At 39.4% G+C, this 14,960-nt stretch overlaps 1 protein-coding gene across 2 annotated transcripts in view; it reads left to right on the top strand.

The window, feature by feature from the left end:
- ulk4 (unc-51 like kinase 4) overlaps nucleotides 1-14,960 on the top strand; it is a 125,615-nt gene that overhangs the window by 25,195 nt on the left and 85,460 nt on the right. For both annotated transcript variants that reach the window (XM_079468610.1, XM_079468609.1), the window contains exons 20-22: nucleotides 5,048-5,209; nucleotides 5,417-5,599; nucleotides 9,463-9,590. In XM_079468610.1, coding sequence (XP_079324736.1) covers nucleotides 5,048-5,209; nucleotides 5,417-5,599; nucleotides 9,463-9,590 — 473 coding nt within the window. The remainder of the gene's footprint in view (nucleotides 1-5,047; nucleotides 5,210-5,416; nucleotides 5,600-9,462; nucleotides 9,591-14,960) is intronic.

Below are 14,960 nucleotides of genomic sequence, written 5' to 3'. Positions count from 1 at the left end.
TATTCTTGTAGCTTTGTAAACTGCTGGCTGATCAGCATTTTATTGGGCTCTCTCAACTTCTATTTAGCAGCTTGTCAATTAATACAATTATAAACTTCGTAAACGGACCCCTCAAAATCCCCCACAGAGCCCCAGCACATAACAAATCCCAATTGAACCCCTGAAAGCAACCAATCATGTTTTGTTTTGAGCCCGGCCTCGTGCCTCTGGCCTAATAACAGCCGTTAAGATAGAAGAACACTACATACACTCCTTCTCTAGCGATATTGCATTAATATTACTGTTGTGTTGCTTAAAAGTGAATATGAACTTGTTTTCTGTGCAGTTTTTGAGGTGTGTAAAACACAGCGCATCTTTTCTGTTATTTTCACCTGTTTCTCCAGTTTTCATTCTCTGCAAATACATGCAAATAAAAACAATACACCAATAAATAGTACATTTTAAAGACAGAAAAACAGATTTAGAATTTGTCTTAAAATAAATTCCTGTAGCTGTTTATTGAACACGGTAAATATAAAAAACACTCTCTAAATTGAACAATGTATTGAAATGATACTTTACGTGTGTTATAAATCTAGATCTGTTGCTGAGATTACTGCCTTCCTCCTTTGAGATTGCGTTCCGCAACTTCCAATCCAATTCTACCCGAGTACGTCCCACCCTACATTTCTGTCTTGTTAAATACGTGTTCTCTCTGAAATGTGTCAAATTACATAAGTAAAATGGGAGGCGAGCGCCGTTTCATTTTGACTTTAATCAGCATGCTCCAATCCACAGTCTCAACCAGCTAGGGTTTTTGATGGGGCGAGCCCACATTAAGGAGAATAAAAGAATGTTTATGTGCCGGGACTGAAAGGATTGATGCCGAGAGAGAGAGAACGAGCTCAAACAGTGAGATCACACTAATGAAAGGCCTGCCTAGCCGAGGCAATTTACATAGTCCTTTATACAGGGCCAGGTGTGCAGCTCCTTCAAACAGACGCACGTGTTGTGAGAAGCCACACAGAGATGACCTTTGTACGCTTTATGTAATCTGTCTCTCACGAACACGCACTAAGAAATCAAACAAAAGTGTATTTAGCTGTAAAAAACACCTGTACTGCCATATGAAACTTCTTAATTATAAAAGAAATGAGCCCTATCAGCATCATTTAGCATAAATTCACTCTTAAACCGTTTTCCAGATGGTCACAAAATGCCAGTGACACCAAGCAAGCACAATTCATTTTTGCCATCTCAGCTTTAAGCTTAACCGTTATTATTATTCAATGACTAAGAAAACTAAACCTGAAATTTGGTGTGAAACATATGATGGGCGAAGAAATACATGACTAACTTACATTATACACCGGACTTCATCCTTATATAAGGATCTGTATTTTATACATTTTGGGGGCCGGCAACCATCCAATACGCGCATTATCCTGCCCGTTTTGTACATAGCAGAAGTCAAGACAATAAATCGGTGTCAAAGGAATTACGTTATTCCACTTCAACTTTTTTTTGCACGTCTCCGCTTTCGCTTTCCGCACATCGACTTTTTCGCGAACGCAGACTAGTTTAGGTTTGACCTCCGGTTACCGTATCGAGTTACTGACTGCTGATTTTGCGAGCGAGAATTTGGGAGAAATACATAAATTCAGTAAAGTTTGGCTTGAGCATGGCCCGAGGCAAGAATCGAGCTGGGAAGCTCAGCAGAGGTGTGTGAGGGAGAGAAGGAGGCAGAGATGGAAGGACAGATCTCTGGTGAGAAGCTGTCCTCACCCCGTAGCCCCTGTAAGTCTGACACTGTGTGGGTTTGGGAGGCAGCCGCTAGTTTATATATAAACATATACCGGAATAAGTCCTATGTGCAACGCGTCAGGCAGAGCACATAGATGAGCAGCGTGATTTGGGCAAGGCATCCGTGTCCAAGCCCGACGGTTTCCAGCAACGTGTAGCTTTTCTGGCTACACTGAAGGGAAAATGCTACATGATGCAAGACGGCCCTAGCCAATCGGAACATATTTGTTGCCGTCGGAAAGGCTTAAAACATTCTTGTCACTTTTTAAAATAATTAGCTTAGGATACAGTGTTATTGATGTTTTAGTTAGTTGGTATGGCTAAACAAACAAACTGTGTCCCAAATAGCCCCATGTCCCTTTACATAGTGCACTTTTTGAAGGGACAGCCTTTTTAGTGACACCGTATTATTAGTGCACTTTTTTTAATCCAATGATGTACTGTATTGACATGCGTTGTAAAGCTTATATACATTCAGCGGTTTGCCACTATTCATTCACTGCAATACTCGGGGCAAATTGCCTGGCCTAAGCAGAAGATGGTGCCTGAAGCCATTCCGACACACTCTTCCATACTTGATAATAAACTGTTGTCGCTGTCATACTGAAACCTTGTTTCTCCAAAACTGCCACTTTATAGGAAATGACAAAATCATGTAGTCAAACCAAAAATGATTCAGACGTCAGATATATTTTTTTATTTTTTAACTAGTGGGTGCAGGACACTGTAGTTTATTTTGAAGGTGCTTATAGCAAAATAAACTAAACTGTGACATATTATACCCCAATATTCTACATACAGTGGACTACCAGTAAAATTAATAAACATTTGACCAGTTTTTTTTTTTAATTGCTAATGCAACCTTTTTAATGCACACTTGCTTTTAATATTAGTGAAGTAACATAGAGAACAGAATGAAATAGGGTGCCATTTTGGACACAGTCCCAGTGCAACATTTTGGGGGTGACTATTTAAGAGAATTTACTTGTGCACTTAAATAGCAATAAAGTTTGGGTGTCCCAGTGACAATTCTTCCAGCATCCCACCTCCTCCCCAACTCCTCAATCGTTAATCTTATTCTTCCTCTGTGCAGTTCTGTTACCACAAGGGTTGAGCTGGGAGCTCGAGCGGAGCCTTGGGTTCAAGTCCCCTTTCAGGACGGCAAGTCACGTTTGTTTACTTTTAACTAGAGCCATTGAAGTCGCGTGCGTCTTCACCGTTGACTCCAATGGAACAGTTTTTACTTAAGACTTACAGTCTTAAGCTCACTAAGTAAAAGAATAACACCCATATTTCGCTGCAGTGTGAACGTAACCTCCAGTCACTTCAGGAGTTGCTCTTGTGTTCTGTACGCACAGAAAACAGTAATATAGTAAACAAAGATTCACTTTAGGGGATTGTCACTTTAATAACCTAACTGTGTGTACATGGCCTCTGTGGTCTGGGAGGTTTAGTTTTGGTAATTTGGAGTTTCTGTGGTCTGAAGAGCCTACAAAACCCTCTCCTCCAATGCAGTCGGATGATCCCTGAAGCGCCTGACTCACACTTCTGTGGAAAGAGACTCGCTGTGTGTATTCTAAAAAGCACAAACCTGCCTACAATGGAGCTTATTTGTCCTGTGGAATTGAAATTCTTACTGAGCTACCTGAGGCTGATAGATTTTAGTTCTATGCCTTTTCGACCAGGCTAGTGCTACAAGAAAAGACACCGCTCTATATCTCCCTCGCCTCTCGCACCCTGTAGCAGCTGTCAGTCATTTCCCCTGTTCTGGCGAGTTCATTACCTAAAGCCTCCGTGAAGCCAGACCACCAGACTCCGGCACAAAGAGATACGGTAGAGACAGGGACTCTGGAGAAGCCGCAGTGTTATTTGTATTGCATCAGAATAATCGACTTTTTGCCTCCAAGAGACAGTATGTGTATTAATGCACCTCTTCCATGGGCTAAACTGAACTTTCTTTTAGCTTTGAGACAGGGGTCTAGGAACTACATTACAGTGAAGACATCCATATTGCATAGCAGCAGTGCACAGTGTAACTGTGCCTCTAAGATATGCCCGGCATCTCCATTTGCTATTTTCCTCACTCGACTCGGCGTGCCTGTCCTTTGTTGAACGCTGTTAAATGTTTAATTTCCAGCAGATTCGGTTGCAGAGATACACGCTCAAGGACAAGGGTCCGGATGCATAAAAAATACGCCCATAAATCGCTACACATCGCCCTTCGTTATCCGAGAACCAGACTCGCTGCAGTGTGAAAGTCAGGGAGATGATTTCACTGAAGTTTGGAGGGCGTTGAGGGACTATTAGGTCATGATGTAATTGAGTGAAATTCGTTCAGGTCTGCGCGTGCCCCTTACAATTTTCATACTGGATTCACGAACGCACGTTTAAGAGGAACGCTTAGTCCGACAACGCTATCCTTTGGATTCGTTTAAACGTACATGTTATTTAAGCATAAATGCTTTTGAAGTCAACATGAAACAGCATCTGCGAACCATTTAGCTTTAGTAGTCTAAAGAGAGGATATTCAATGAGAAAAAATGTAGACTAGAAGGTTCTTCAGAAGTTCTTTGGGTTGACCGAGGTATATAGCACCGCGTCCGTATAAAGAACCAGTTAAGCTCCTGTATGATTCTTCAGTGGTTCTTTATTGAACCTCAGTTATCCCATAGAACCGCTGAAAAACCACTGAAGCACCAAAATATGGTTCTATATAGCATATTGTTTCTTAAATTTGAATATTTTGTATTCTCAAAAAATGTATTTCTCAATATTGATTTACAAAGCATTTCATTTTATGCTTATGAAAGAAATGAAGATGTTCTTAAGAAAATATTTTTGAAAACTTCTTGAGAAAGGAACGTTCTTTCGAACTTCCTATCATTTATCGTAGGAACAATCATTTATATATTGTCTTAAAAACGTTTTTGCGAATCTGTTTCCAGTTTCTACAAGGTGCATGTAAACTTTTGACCACAAATGTAGGTGTATGGGAAGGGTCGAAGATGATGTCTGACAAAATATGTGTATTAAACTTTACTGTTAAAATTTTTTAAAGAATAAAAATATATATATATATTGGCCTTTTTTGCCTTTATTTAGATAGTACAGTGAGAGAGAGAAGGGAGCGGGAAATGACCACGAGACTGGCTTCGAACTCGGGTCACCTGAAGCATGTCTACAGATTCTTTTTTAGAGTAATTTGCGACATGACAATATTTTTGTTAAGAGCTCCTGTGAATTATGTGATATTTGTCTTATTCAGGAGGACTTAGTGGTGAATCACATGGCTGCCAAAACCATAGAGAACGTGTGCAGTCACGAGTCTCAGTGTGGCCAGGGATTCATCACTGCAGAGGTGGGGCCTGCGCTCTGGTACCTGTTCACACACTCCACCGTGGATGCACTCAGAGTCAGCGCTATATCTGTGAGTATCACGCAAATAGACGGTCTATTTAGTTTAACACAAAATCTAATATTTACATTATTTGGGAGTCTCTTTTATGCAGTCACAGATTTTGAACTTCGCAATAACTCCCTTCAGTTCTTCATCGACAAAAGTTTTATAAAACGGTTGCAGCATCAAACATCCTCTCTGACCCACCTGCTGTCTGCCCTCCATCTGCCCTCTCAGGCTCTTTGTAAAATAACGCGGCACTTTGCTGGGGCCTTCCAGAGCGTGATCGACAAGGTGGGATTACCCAGCATTCTCAGCTGCCTGGTGTCGGGCATCAGCCGCGTCCAACAGCACATGCTCACTATGTTCGCTGCCATGCTGGCATCAGGAGCTCATTTCCAAAGACTGGTACAGGACCGGGTATGGACACGCTTCATATTGTATTAAAATCAGGCATATATTGAGCAGCTAGAGGTAATTCATACTGAGGCTTGTGAGTATCCACAAGCAAATGTTTTTAGCTCCGTTTTTAACAGGGTTTATGATGTATCGATGTAAAGCCAGTGTGCACAGTCCTGAATAAATAAAGGACATAACATCATTAATATTTCAATATATAAAAATAAGGCTTAGGGATTTGACAGAGGTGCATTATTTATAGTTGAATGAAATATACATTCGACACAGACATTTTTATGTATTTAAATATTGAAGATGTTGTGTCCTTAATTATTTATGTCTTCATGTAATGTAAAAACGGTACATATGTGTATTTATATAAGCTTGCATTCAGAAAACCATCATATTCCCTGAAAAAGTTGAGAAAAGAAGTCCGAGTTGGGTTTGGAGTAGTATAACGTACCAACAGTACAACTGTCCCGAGAACAGAGTTTGGTACACCCTGTCTAAAGAAACACAAAGGACATTGTTCAGATTTTACAAACTCAACTTTCCACAAACTGCTTTATGGCTCTATTTCTGACTTTTAACTGCTCCTCTGTGTTTTCTTCACTCTCTCTTTATTTAGCACAATAATCGATAATCTAAAAGGAGAACTTAAGAAATCAAATTTGAATCCTTTTTTCCATAAAAGCAAATAAGATGCTTTTTCAGATAACATCAACATGTGACATCTTTTGGACTATTAGCGGCAATCCAGAGACAAAAAAAAATATCTTCAAAGAAAACGTCAGACATCCTTTCCAAGTCACAGAGAACATTTATCACATACAATCTTACATTGGGATCACAAACTGCCAATAATTGAAATAGATAAACCTTTTTCATCAATAATCCATCCGCCCACACTGATGACTTTCTATTGTCTGAAGTTTGCGTCTTCTGATTGCAATAAACCATCAGGGTCATTTTTAATAAGGTAAAAGCTTATATTTTTAATATAGATGTTTGGTCACACATGTCACTGTGTGGCCTCACTGCCATCACATGAAACGGATGAGTATTGACAAGCTGATCCAGTGCCATGCAGAAAGCTTTACATACAGTGTTTGACCTCATCGGGTGTTACAGTACTGTCTTGTACAATCAGTTCTTAAAGTTTGACCGTAAATTTCCCAACTGCGTGGTCAATGCAGTAGTAATTTAGTCACAATTGTTGATGTAAAGAGACGAAACTTGTACAGTTAAACCAAAATGTATTCAGAAACCTTCTAGTTAAACTGTGTCAGAACAAATTAATCTTGATAATATAACTGAAAGCTATTCAACCTAATCCATTACTTACTGTACCGTTCTATCAGAGGTAAAATTTAAACACAGAATTAGATAATACCAATTTACGGCAAACAATTACCAAGCAAGGCTTCATTTTGTTCTGTCTGTGGTGTTAAAAGGTTGCATTACCAATTAAAGGAAAAAAATACTTAAAGGGATATTTCAGAGGTAAAACAAAATGTGCGCAGCATTGCGTCACGTCTGGTTAGGACACGGTGTGAGGGTTCACCTCTGCTTGTTTTTCCTGCAAATGACTGTGACGAAAGCTCCCGCGCAGAGGAGACAGCATCCTATTGGGAAAAAAAAGAAAAATGTTGTGTTCGTCATCGGATTTACCGGGAAAATAAAGCCTTTTGTTGAGCAGCAGAGGGATAACGGAAGCTAGACATCAATGTAAATCGATTCACTTCAGAAGACCATTGCTAAGAATACAGAGTCGTGTAGAGCAGTTCTTTGATCGATGGTTTCACTTTTTGGAGCTTCAAAATGTCGACGCCCATTCACTCCCATTCCACCACTTGGAAGTAAAATGACACGTGGTATTATAACTTCGACTTCATTGTTCTTGAAGAAGAAAGTAATATTCAGTCAGGATGCCTTAAGGGTGAGCAAAACATAGAAAATATATTTTTTTATATAAATTTTACAGGTGGTTCACTGTATGAATAATTTTGGATATAATGTGTCACAGTTTACTTTATTTTGCTACCCTCACGTAGCCTACATAAATTAACTACAGTGTCCTGCACCCACTAGTAAGAAATATAAAAAATGACTGAATGTCTGGCGTCTGAATATTTGTTCATTTGACAGTATAATGTGCATTGTTTTTTTACATTTATTTAGTAACACGTTCTGTTTTTTTGACTGCAGCTCACATTTTGTGCTCCGTACACCCTGTGCTGTCTCATTCTATGTTGCACAAGATTGACAGCCTGTAACGTTCATAGTACTGCCAGCACTTCATCGGTCAACAATTTTAAGATTGGACCGTTTTTGTTAATCTCAGCAGCTATACGCGTTCTAAAACCCCTGCGCTGACAGACGCTGTAACTTTCTGTCACTCGCATTCACTTGTCACACCTGCAGAAACAATGTCAAAGGAGGTGCATTCTCAACCTTGACTTCTGCCGCTGAAACTTTAACTTCTTAAAGGGATAGTACTGAAGATATTTTGAAGAACGTTGGTAACAGCAGAATTAAAGGGAGAGTAATCAAAATTCTGTCATAATTTTTTCACCCTTATGTCAAACAAACCAGTATAGAACACATAAAAAATATATTTTGAGAAAGACCTAGTGCTTCTAAGTCCGTACAATGGAAATTAATGGCGGCCAATGTTGTTTGGCTACCAACATTCTTCATAATGTCTTCTTTTGTGTTCAGCAGAAGAAAGAAATATGGATTTCTCAGTTTATTTATAGTCGTCTTTATTCATTGCTGTGGTTGGCATGTGTCATCTGAGTCAAATCAATATTGGGGCAAAATAATTCATTTCAACCACTTAAAGGTGTTTCTTTGTGGTGCCCAAGTAGCACCAACAATAATGACTAAATTAAATATAGTTACTGCTTTATTAAACAAAACGTGAAGCCACATGTTAAGTGTTTTCCAAAACTTCTTATTATTTTCACGCTCACAATGTTTAATCAAGGTCTTTCAAAAGTTCTAACCCTCTCTTCATAAACCGGCTTATGTTTCTGCCAGATACGTTTAGCGTCGTGAAGCATAGCAGGCCGCTCTCCGTGTCATGAACGAGCAAAACGTTGTTTAGTTTATTATCTGAAGCAGTAATCAATTGGAAAATGGGCTGTTGAAATTGATTTAAATGCCGCTGTATACTGCCTTCAAGGCCCTCCCAGATTAACAATGCAAATTTTATCTGACCTGTATTCATTTGCATGTAAATTTCCAATTTGACTCTAAATATTAAGGAAAAAACTGGTACGAGTGTCTAAAACTTACTGAATCACCTCTGGACCAATTATAAACTGCTGTTGATTTCTCCACTTAATTCCCCTGACGAATAGACGTCCATAACGCGGTGTGTTTATTCATACATCGTCTGGCATAGCATTTAAATTTCAATAAGGCACCGAGCAACTAAGCTAATTGGGTAAGGAAGTGCCACAATCTCGGCGCGCAGCTTGGAATACTGTTGATGTAATTACGATCCATGCAGAGAGTACAGTAGGTGCGTTTGAAATTCATTAACTCGCCGTCTCCAGCCGTAGTAAATCCTAATGTTTCGGATTGTTTCGCTTTCGACAGTATCCCCCCCAATTATGCTGATAGCAGAAATTATTCAATTCCTCCTGATTTGTTGCCCGCGCAACTCATTAGCTTATTAACCTCTGTTTAATATCAAGAGCATTTTGGGGGCCTTTCCATCCCCTCTAGCACCTCGCTGTGTAAGCAATGGCACCTGTCAAATTACCGGCACACAATTGGGGCTCGTGCCACACTAAATGTCCAGAGACCTCCCGGTCTTTTTAAATAACGTGCGCACGCTAACAAGAATATGCTAACAGCTTGAACGCTCTTCACAGGACTTTGCTATGAAGATAATCCGTTGTCTGGAGAGTCCTTCTTCAGTCATCCGCGCCAAGGCTTTCCTTGTTCTCCTGCAGGTCCTTATGAACAACAGAGAGATGCTTCTGCTCTGCTGTAACTCCAGGTAAGCGCTCTACACATTGAAATCCCATCATCCATGCAGAATACATCGAACACGTGTTAGAGAACATCCGGGGATTCAAATATACACTGAACAATAAACAAAGATGTCATCTTGTGGCCCACGTCCACGTACAAACACACTACAAATCCTTCAACTTATGAATCAGAAAGCCAACGGCGAGATGCTACTGCATGGAAACACGGAGGCTAAATCGTAATTATATATGTTTTATAAATGGTTAGTCGAGAGATGCTCTGGTTAGATTACTTTAGTGGATTTGTTGCTCCACGCTGGACACTATAACAAAAACTGCTCCGTTGTTTTATGAAAAATATTACTTGTAGTCAAGCTAATGACTTTTCGCAATAAGGTTTCGCAATAAACTTGTTCAAATAAGTTTTATTAATAACAGCTTATAGGGCTGTGACGATATATATCGCCCTTCACACTAATTATACCCGTCTAGGTCTATTCTGAAATTGCAAATGTTTTGATTCTGTGTTTTATGCACAGCTCTTCCTTTAACTACTGCAGTTTCTCAATATGCATTCTTCAGTGGTCTTGTGTCCTCGTGTTCTCGCTCGATGTCATCAATAACCGTCAAATGTCTGGTTCCAATACTCAAGAACAGAGAACGCATGTTAATCCGAGATCGTTCTTCCGAGGTAATTTCGTAAAACCAGTCTTTGTGAGTCTGTTTGCGTTCTTGGAATAGAGAAACGGCCTACATGTGTAAATCGTTCTTCTTCTGTGTCCCATATTTGGAGTTTCTGCACCAGAGCGCCCTCTGGCTTTTGGATGTGGTGTCATATAACAGTAATTAATTGAGAGACAATATATCTTTCCCAGCCTTACATATATTAATAAACAATACTTTTACAGGATTTCCAAATCTTGGTTAATATGTATTTTTGTATTGAAAGATTTATCAATCATGCTAGTTTCACACCAAACACGAACAATCGGATTCCATGCTCTTTATTACTCGCAAAAAAGTATGTTATTTTCACGTGAATGAAGAGATCTGAAAAATATTTTCTACCTTCGTGGAAGACGAGATTGACGCGCATTCGCGGTAATCGCTTGACCAGATTCGCTTCATTGGCACTTCCTGATGCAAGTTCGTGTCTACATGAGTCTTTACATTGACTTTGTATGTAATTTACTTGTGCAAAACGCTTAATTCGCGTTTAGTGTGAACCCAGTGCATAAGTTATTACATTATGTTTGATCGTGACTTGACTTAATCGTTGACTTAAACCTAATGCTATAATAAACGCTGTATAAACGGTTGGCAGTTGTTACTTCAGTTGATACCTAATCCATTAAATAATGAATTAAAATCTTTTTGAAATGTGTTGCTTTCCAACTTTTGTTCGACATTTAGTAATCATGCAGACACTTGGCAAAAGTTAACTTGCAAATAGGAATCAAGAAGTACTGCACAAAATATAAAAATGTTTTCAATTCTGAAAAGTGACTTCACTCTTTGAAGGTCATAACTAGATGTTCTTCTAGTAATGTTCATGAGCTTTGGAGGTGAATGATGGTCTGTAAATGAGAATAGATGATGGTGAGGGAGAACTGTCTTGAGACGTGCCCTGAAAACTTAATAGATCATTTTCAGTCACACATCCTGCAGATTGACTACATTTCTGCAATACAATTCATATTAAAGGGCCGCAAAGGAAGCCTTTTGACAAAATGTAATATAAATCTCCACAGAATGTGTCTTTGAAGTTTCAGCTCAAAATACACCACATATCTTTTATTATACTGTGCCCTAAATGTCCATTTTTGCCTGTGACGAAGAACACGCTGTTTTGGTGTGCGTTTCTTTAAATGCAAATGAGCTGCTGGTCATGAATGGTCACAAAAAACCAAATAGGAGAAACCGTCTCATCTTTAAAAACCAAACACTTTGTTTTCTAGAAGTAAAGGTACACAGGACAATAGTTGTTTGTTTAAAAAATGAATACGCTGTTTTCTGAGTGAATGAACAAAGGCCTTACGCCTTCACATTGCTTTTATAATTGAAAGTACACAGGACAAATGGTTCATATGTTTAAAAAGTGAAAAGTGAATCCAGCATTTTCATGACTTTAATTTGTGAAGCCGCCCGGTGTAAAGTGACTTCACCTGTTCCATCTTCAGCTGCTCAGATATCGGGAGTAAATTCAGTTTTACTGAACAGCTTGTTTGTTTACAGAACATTCTTGTAGCTCCCTGTAAGTAGTCCAGCGTGGAAACAATGGTGGACAGTGAACAACTCGATGAAGGGTGTTAATACGTAAAATGTCGTCAGTTTACTGAGAGAATGCCAATGGCTAGTTCAAGAGGACTGTAGTGTGATATATTGGGGATTTAGGAAAATGTTTTATTTTTATCATTCTAGGGTGGTTCTGTATTGGTATTCTGTACACACTCCTGAAATAGTTAGAGGCCGTTTACACGGGACCGTTTCAACAAAAAAAAATGAATTTTTTAAATCTGTTTTAGCTATTCATTTGCAAGACAACAGCGTTTTGGTTGACTGAACACGCAAACTTTTGAAAACGGGTCTCAAAGAACAAGTTTTTAAAAAAAACGATGACATTATCGTGTCCATGTAAACTCTTAGGCGGCGTTTGCCAATAACTGATTTCATAGACATGCGTATTATGCATACAATCTGTAGGCATGCGCTAGTATTTTCAGAACAATAATGGCGGCTTCCATGCTGCATGTTTGTACTGCGTGACACACCTATTATCTTTTCTCCAGCAAAAAGTAGATTAACTGCACCACTACAACCAGCTGAGACATAGTATTTATATTCATAAACACACGTACACACCGACAAAGTGTATTAATAATGCTTTTAGCTCGAAGCAGGGTATGCTTATGTGCGCAGCCACGTAGTGTTTCTTTACGGCCTAATATATCGGCATCCACCGGCCTTGCATGCATAATACAGCGTTTCTATTCGTTTTCCAGGATCGTTGTAAATGCAGATCATTGGGATAACGCTGTCATGTGTACGTTTTCTAAAACGCAAATGACAACTTTTCAGTTTTTCATCGTGTTAATGTACTCCTATGTTCAAACAACATTTTAAAATAATTTTTCTACATTAGACAGTGCTTACATTTAAAGGTGTTGTGTGTGATATTTTGGATGATCTATTGACAGACAGTTAATAAAGTATACATAACTGTGTCCCAGAGGTGTGTGAAGACATTATATAATGAAGTGTTATGCTTTTCTTATCTCACAATGAGCTATTACTACATATCAACACTGCGGGTCCTCTTACATGGAATTCACCATGTTTCTACAGTAGCCCTTAACGGACAAACTGCTCTACTTGGCGCGTTTCGTAAATACATTATCTCGGTCTGCAAAAAAGCGACAGTGGATCTCCACAGTGCACCTCTAAGACTGTCAAGTATATGTACAGCATGTTGATTTTTAGAAACTTTTTAACAGTGCTTTGCTAACCTTGGCCAACCTGTTTGTTTTAGTATTTATAAAGTGTATTATAGTCAATATATTTGTGGTGGTATATTAATACTTTTACTCCAAAACTATAGACATTTTAACTTTCATATAGCTAGTGAAAGTTTTCCCAGGTAAACATAATGAAGTTTTAAGTCTACAAGTTAAACTGATGACAAAAAACAGGCCAATGGTTTAAAACGCTTTCCACATTTGAGGTTCTTACCCTGAAGACAAGACGACGGGATCATAAAAACGATCTCATTATTTCTTTTGCGTGTGAATCACCAGAATACAACCGGTCATTTTCTTTAATCATGTTCATCTAATTCATCTATATTTAATTTCAACTCAGTCTTAAACAGATGAAGCTCCTAATTGGCCTCATCACTGTCTTACAAACGCCGGATGTCTGTCATCACCATCAGCTATTCCGCCAAGGAACAAAAGGTTCTCTCTCTCTCACTCTCTTACTCGTCTCCTCCGTCTTCCTCCAACTCCAAGCCCTGATGGAGTGTTTCAGAACTGACCCAGCCTTCCATCTCCCACAGTGAGAACGTTTCCTCGCTCGTCTCATAAACACTTCTCTAATTAGCTGCGCAGTAGCGATGCTCAGTCCGGTCAGATGAGGGCCGCATCCGCCTCATACGTGTCAGAGCGGACATGTTGTGCCTAGCCTCTTTCTGGTCTGAGGAGACACACGGAGTTCTCCTTGCGCTCAGATAAGGGGATGTTTTTAACTCAATGAGACGGCAGCGGAGCTTAGCGTCTCTGTTCTAGGATTGGTCCATTGGAGGTTTCTGGTGGAGGAGGGGTTTGGAGATGCTGAAAGCTTCACTGGTGTTTTTAATTTCCAAGGTTGAGATAAGAATGTTTCATTTTAGAGACTGCAGAAATGGGCCCTGCGAAATGTCTCCATTGTATATTTGCCTGCTTAGTGTGGGCGATAAATGTTAAATGCTACTGCTGTTAACTGATAATTCTTACTCTGTCATGCTCCAACAATATGTTGTAGCATTTTCCCAGCATTCTTTGAGGACTTCATGTTGTTGTTGGAGTTTGTAAGAAACTAATGGTTAAAGTGCCGACCTGAGCTGTTCAATAGACTTTTTTGCGACAGTCTTAGTGGTGATAATGAAAAATAATTTCGTTGCACTGTCTTATCTGATCTACAGTTTGTTTTGAACACAATTAGGCTTTCACATAGGAATGCCAAATGCGCTGCAAAAGTCATTCATTTCAATGGCTTGCGCCGCACAAGGTTGGTTTGTTGCTGCTTCGGCCAAAGCGTAGGTAGGCAATATGCGTGTGAAATGGACACGGGCAGCAAGCCGTTTTTTTCCCTCCTCTAGCCTCCTCCACTACTTTAAAATAAAGCTCTTTTGCTTCAGAAAATGTATAGAACTCCCGCAGTTTTGAAAACTCTACCTACTTTGCTCTGGCCATCGCAGCGCAAATTGAAGGGCTACGCTGAACCCAGTGGCCAACGCGGCACATTCTGAGTCCTGTGTTAAAGCCACATACATCTGGATTGAAGTTCTCGGTCAATATTGTAGTTATGGAATTCACTGAAATGTATTTTTCTTTTACCGGTGTGTGAGATTTGATGTGTTGAAACTGATCCAATTGCTTCTGGTCTGTGTGCGTTCATGTGTTTTGGAGGAGTGTATGGCGATTTACAGAAAGGGATAGATTTCACTGCTAGCAGGCTAAAGTTAGCAATTTTAAAGGTGCTCTATGTATAATGTTTTTGGAGAAATCTCTGGACGGAAATTCAATAAATTATACATAACTATGTCTTCAGGGGTGATAAAGACATTATATCATGAAGCGTTATGAATGAGCTATTTATTTGTACATACACCACGGATCCTCTTACATGGAAGTTGTTCC

Source organism: Barbatula barbatula (assembly GCF_947034865.1).
Source record: "Barbatula barbatula genome assembly, chromosome: 12".
Classification (NCBI taxonomy): domain Eukaryota; kingdom Metazoa; phylum Chordata; class Actinopteri; order Cypriniformes; family Nemacheilidae; genus Barbatula; species Barbatula barbatula.
The sequence above is the reverse complement of the archived record's forward strand: the minus strand, read 5'-3'. Positions and strand labels throughout refer to the sequence as shown.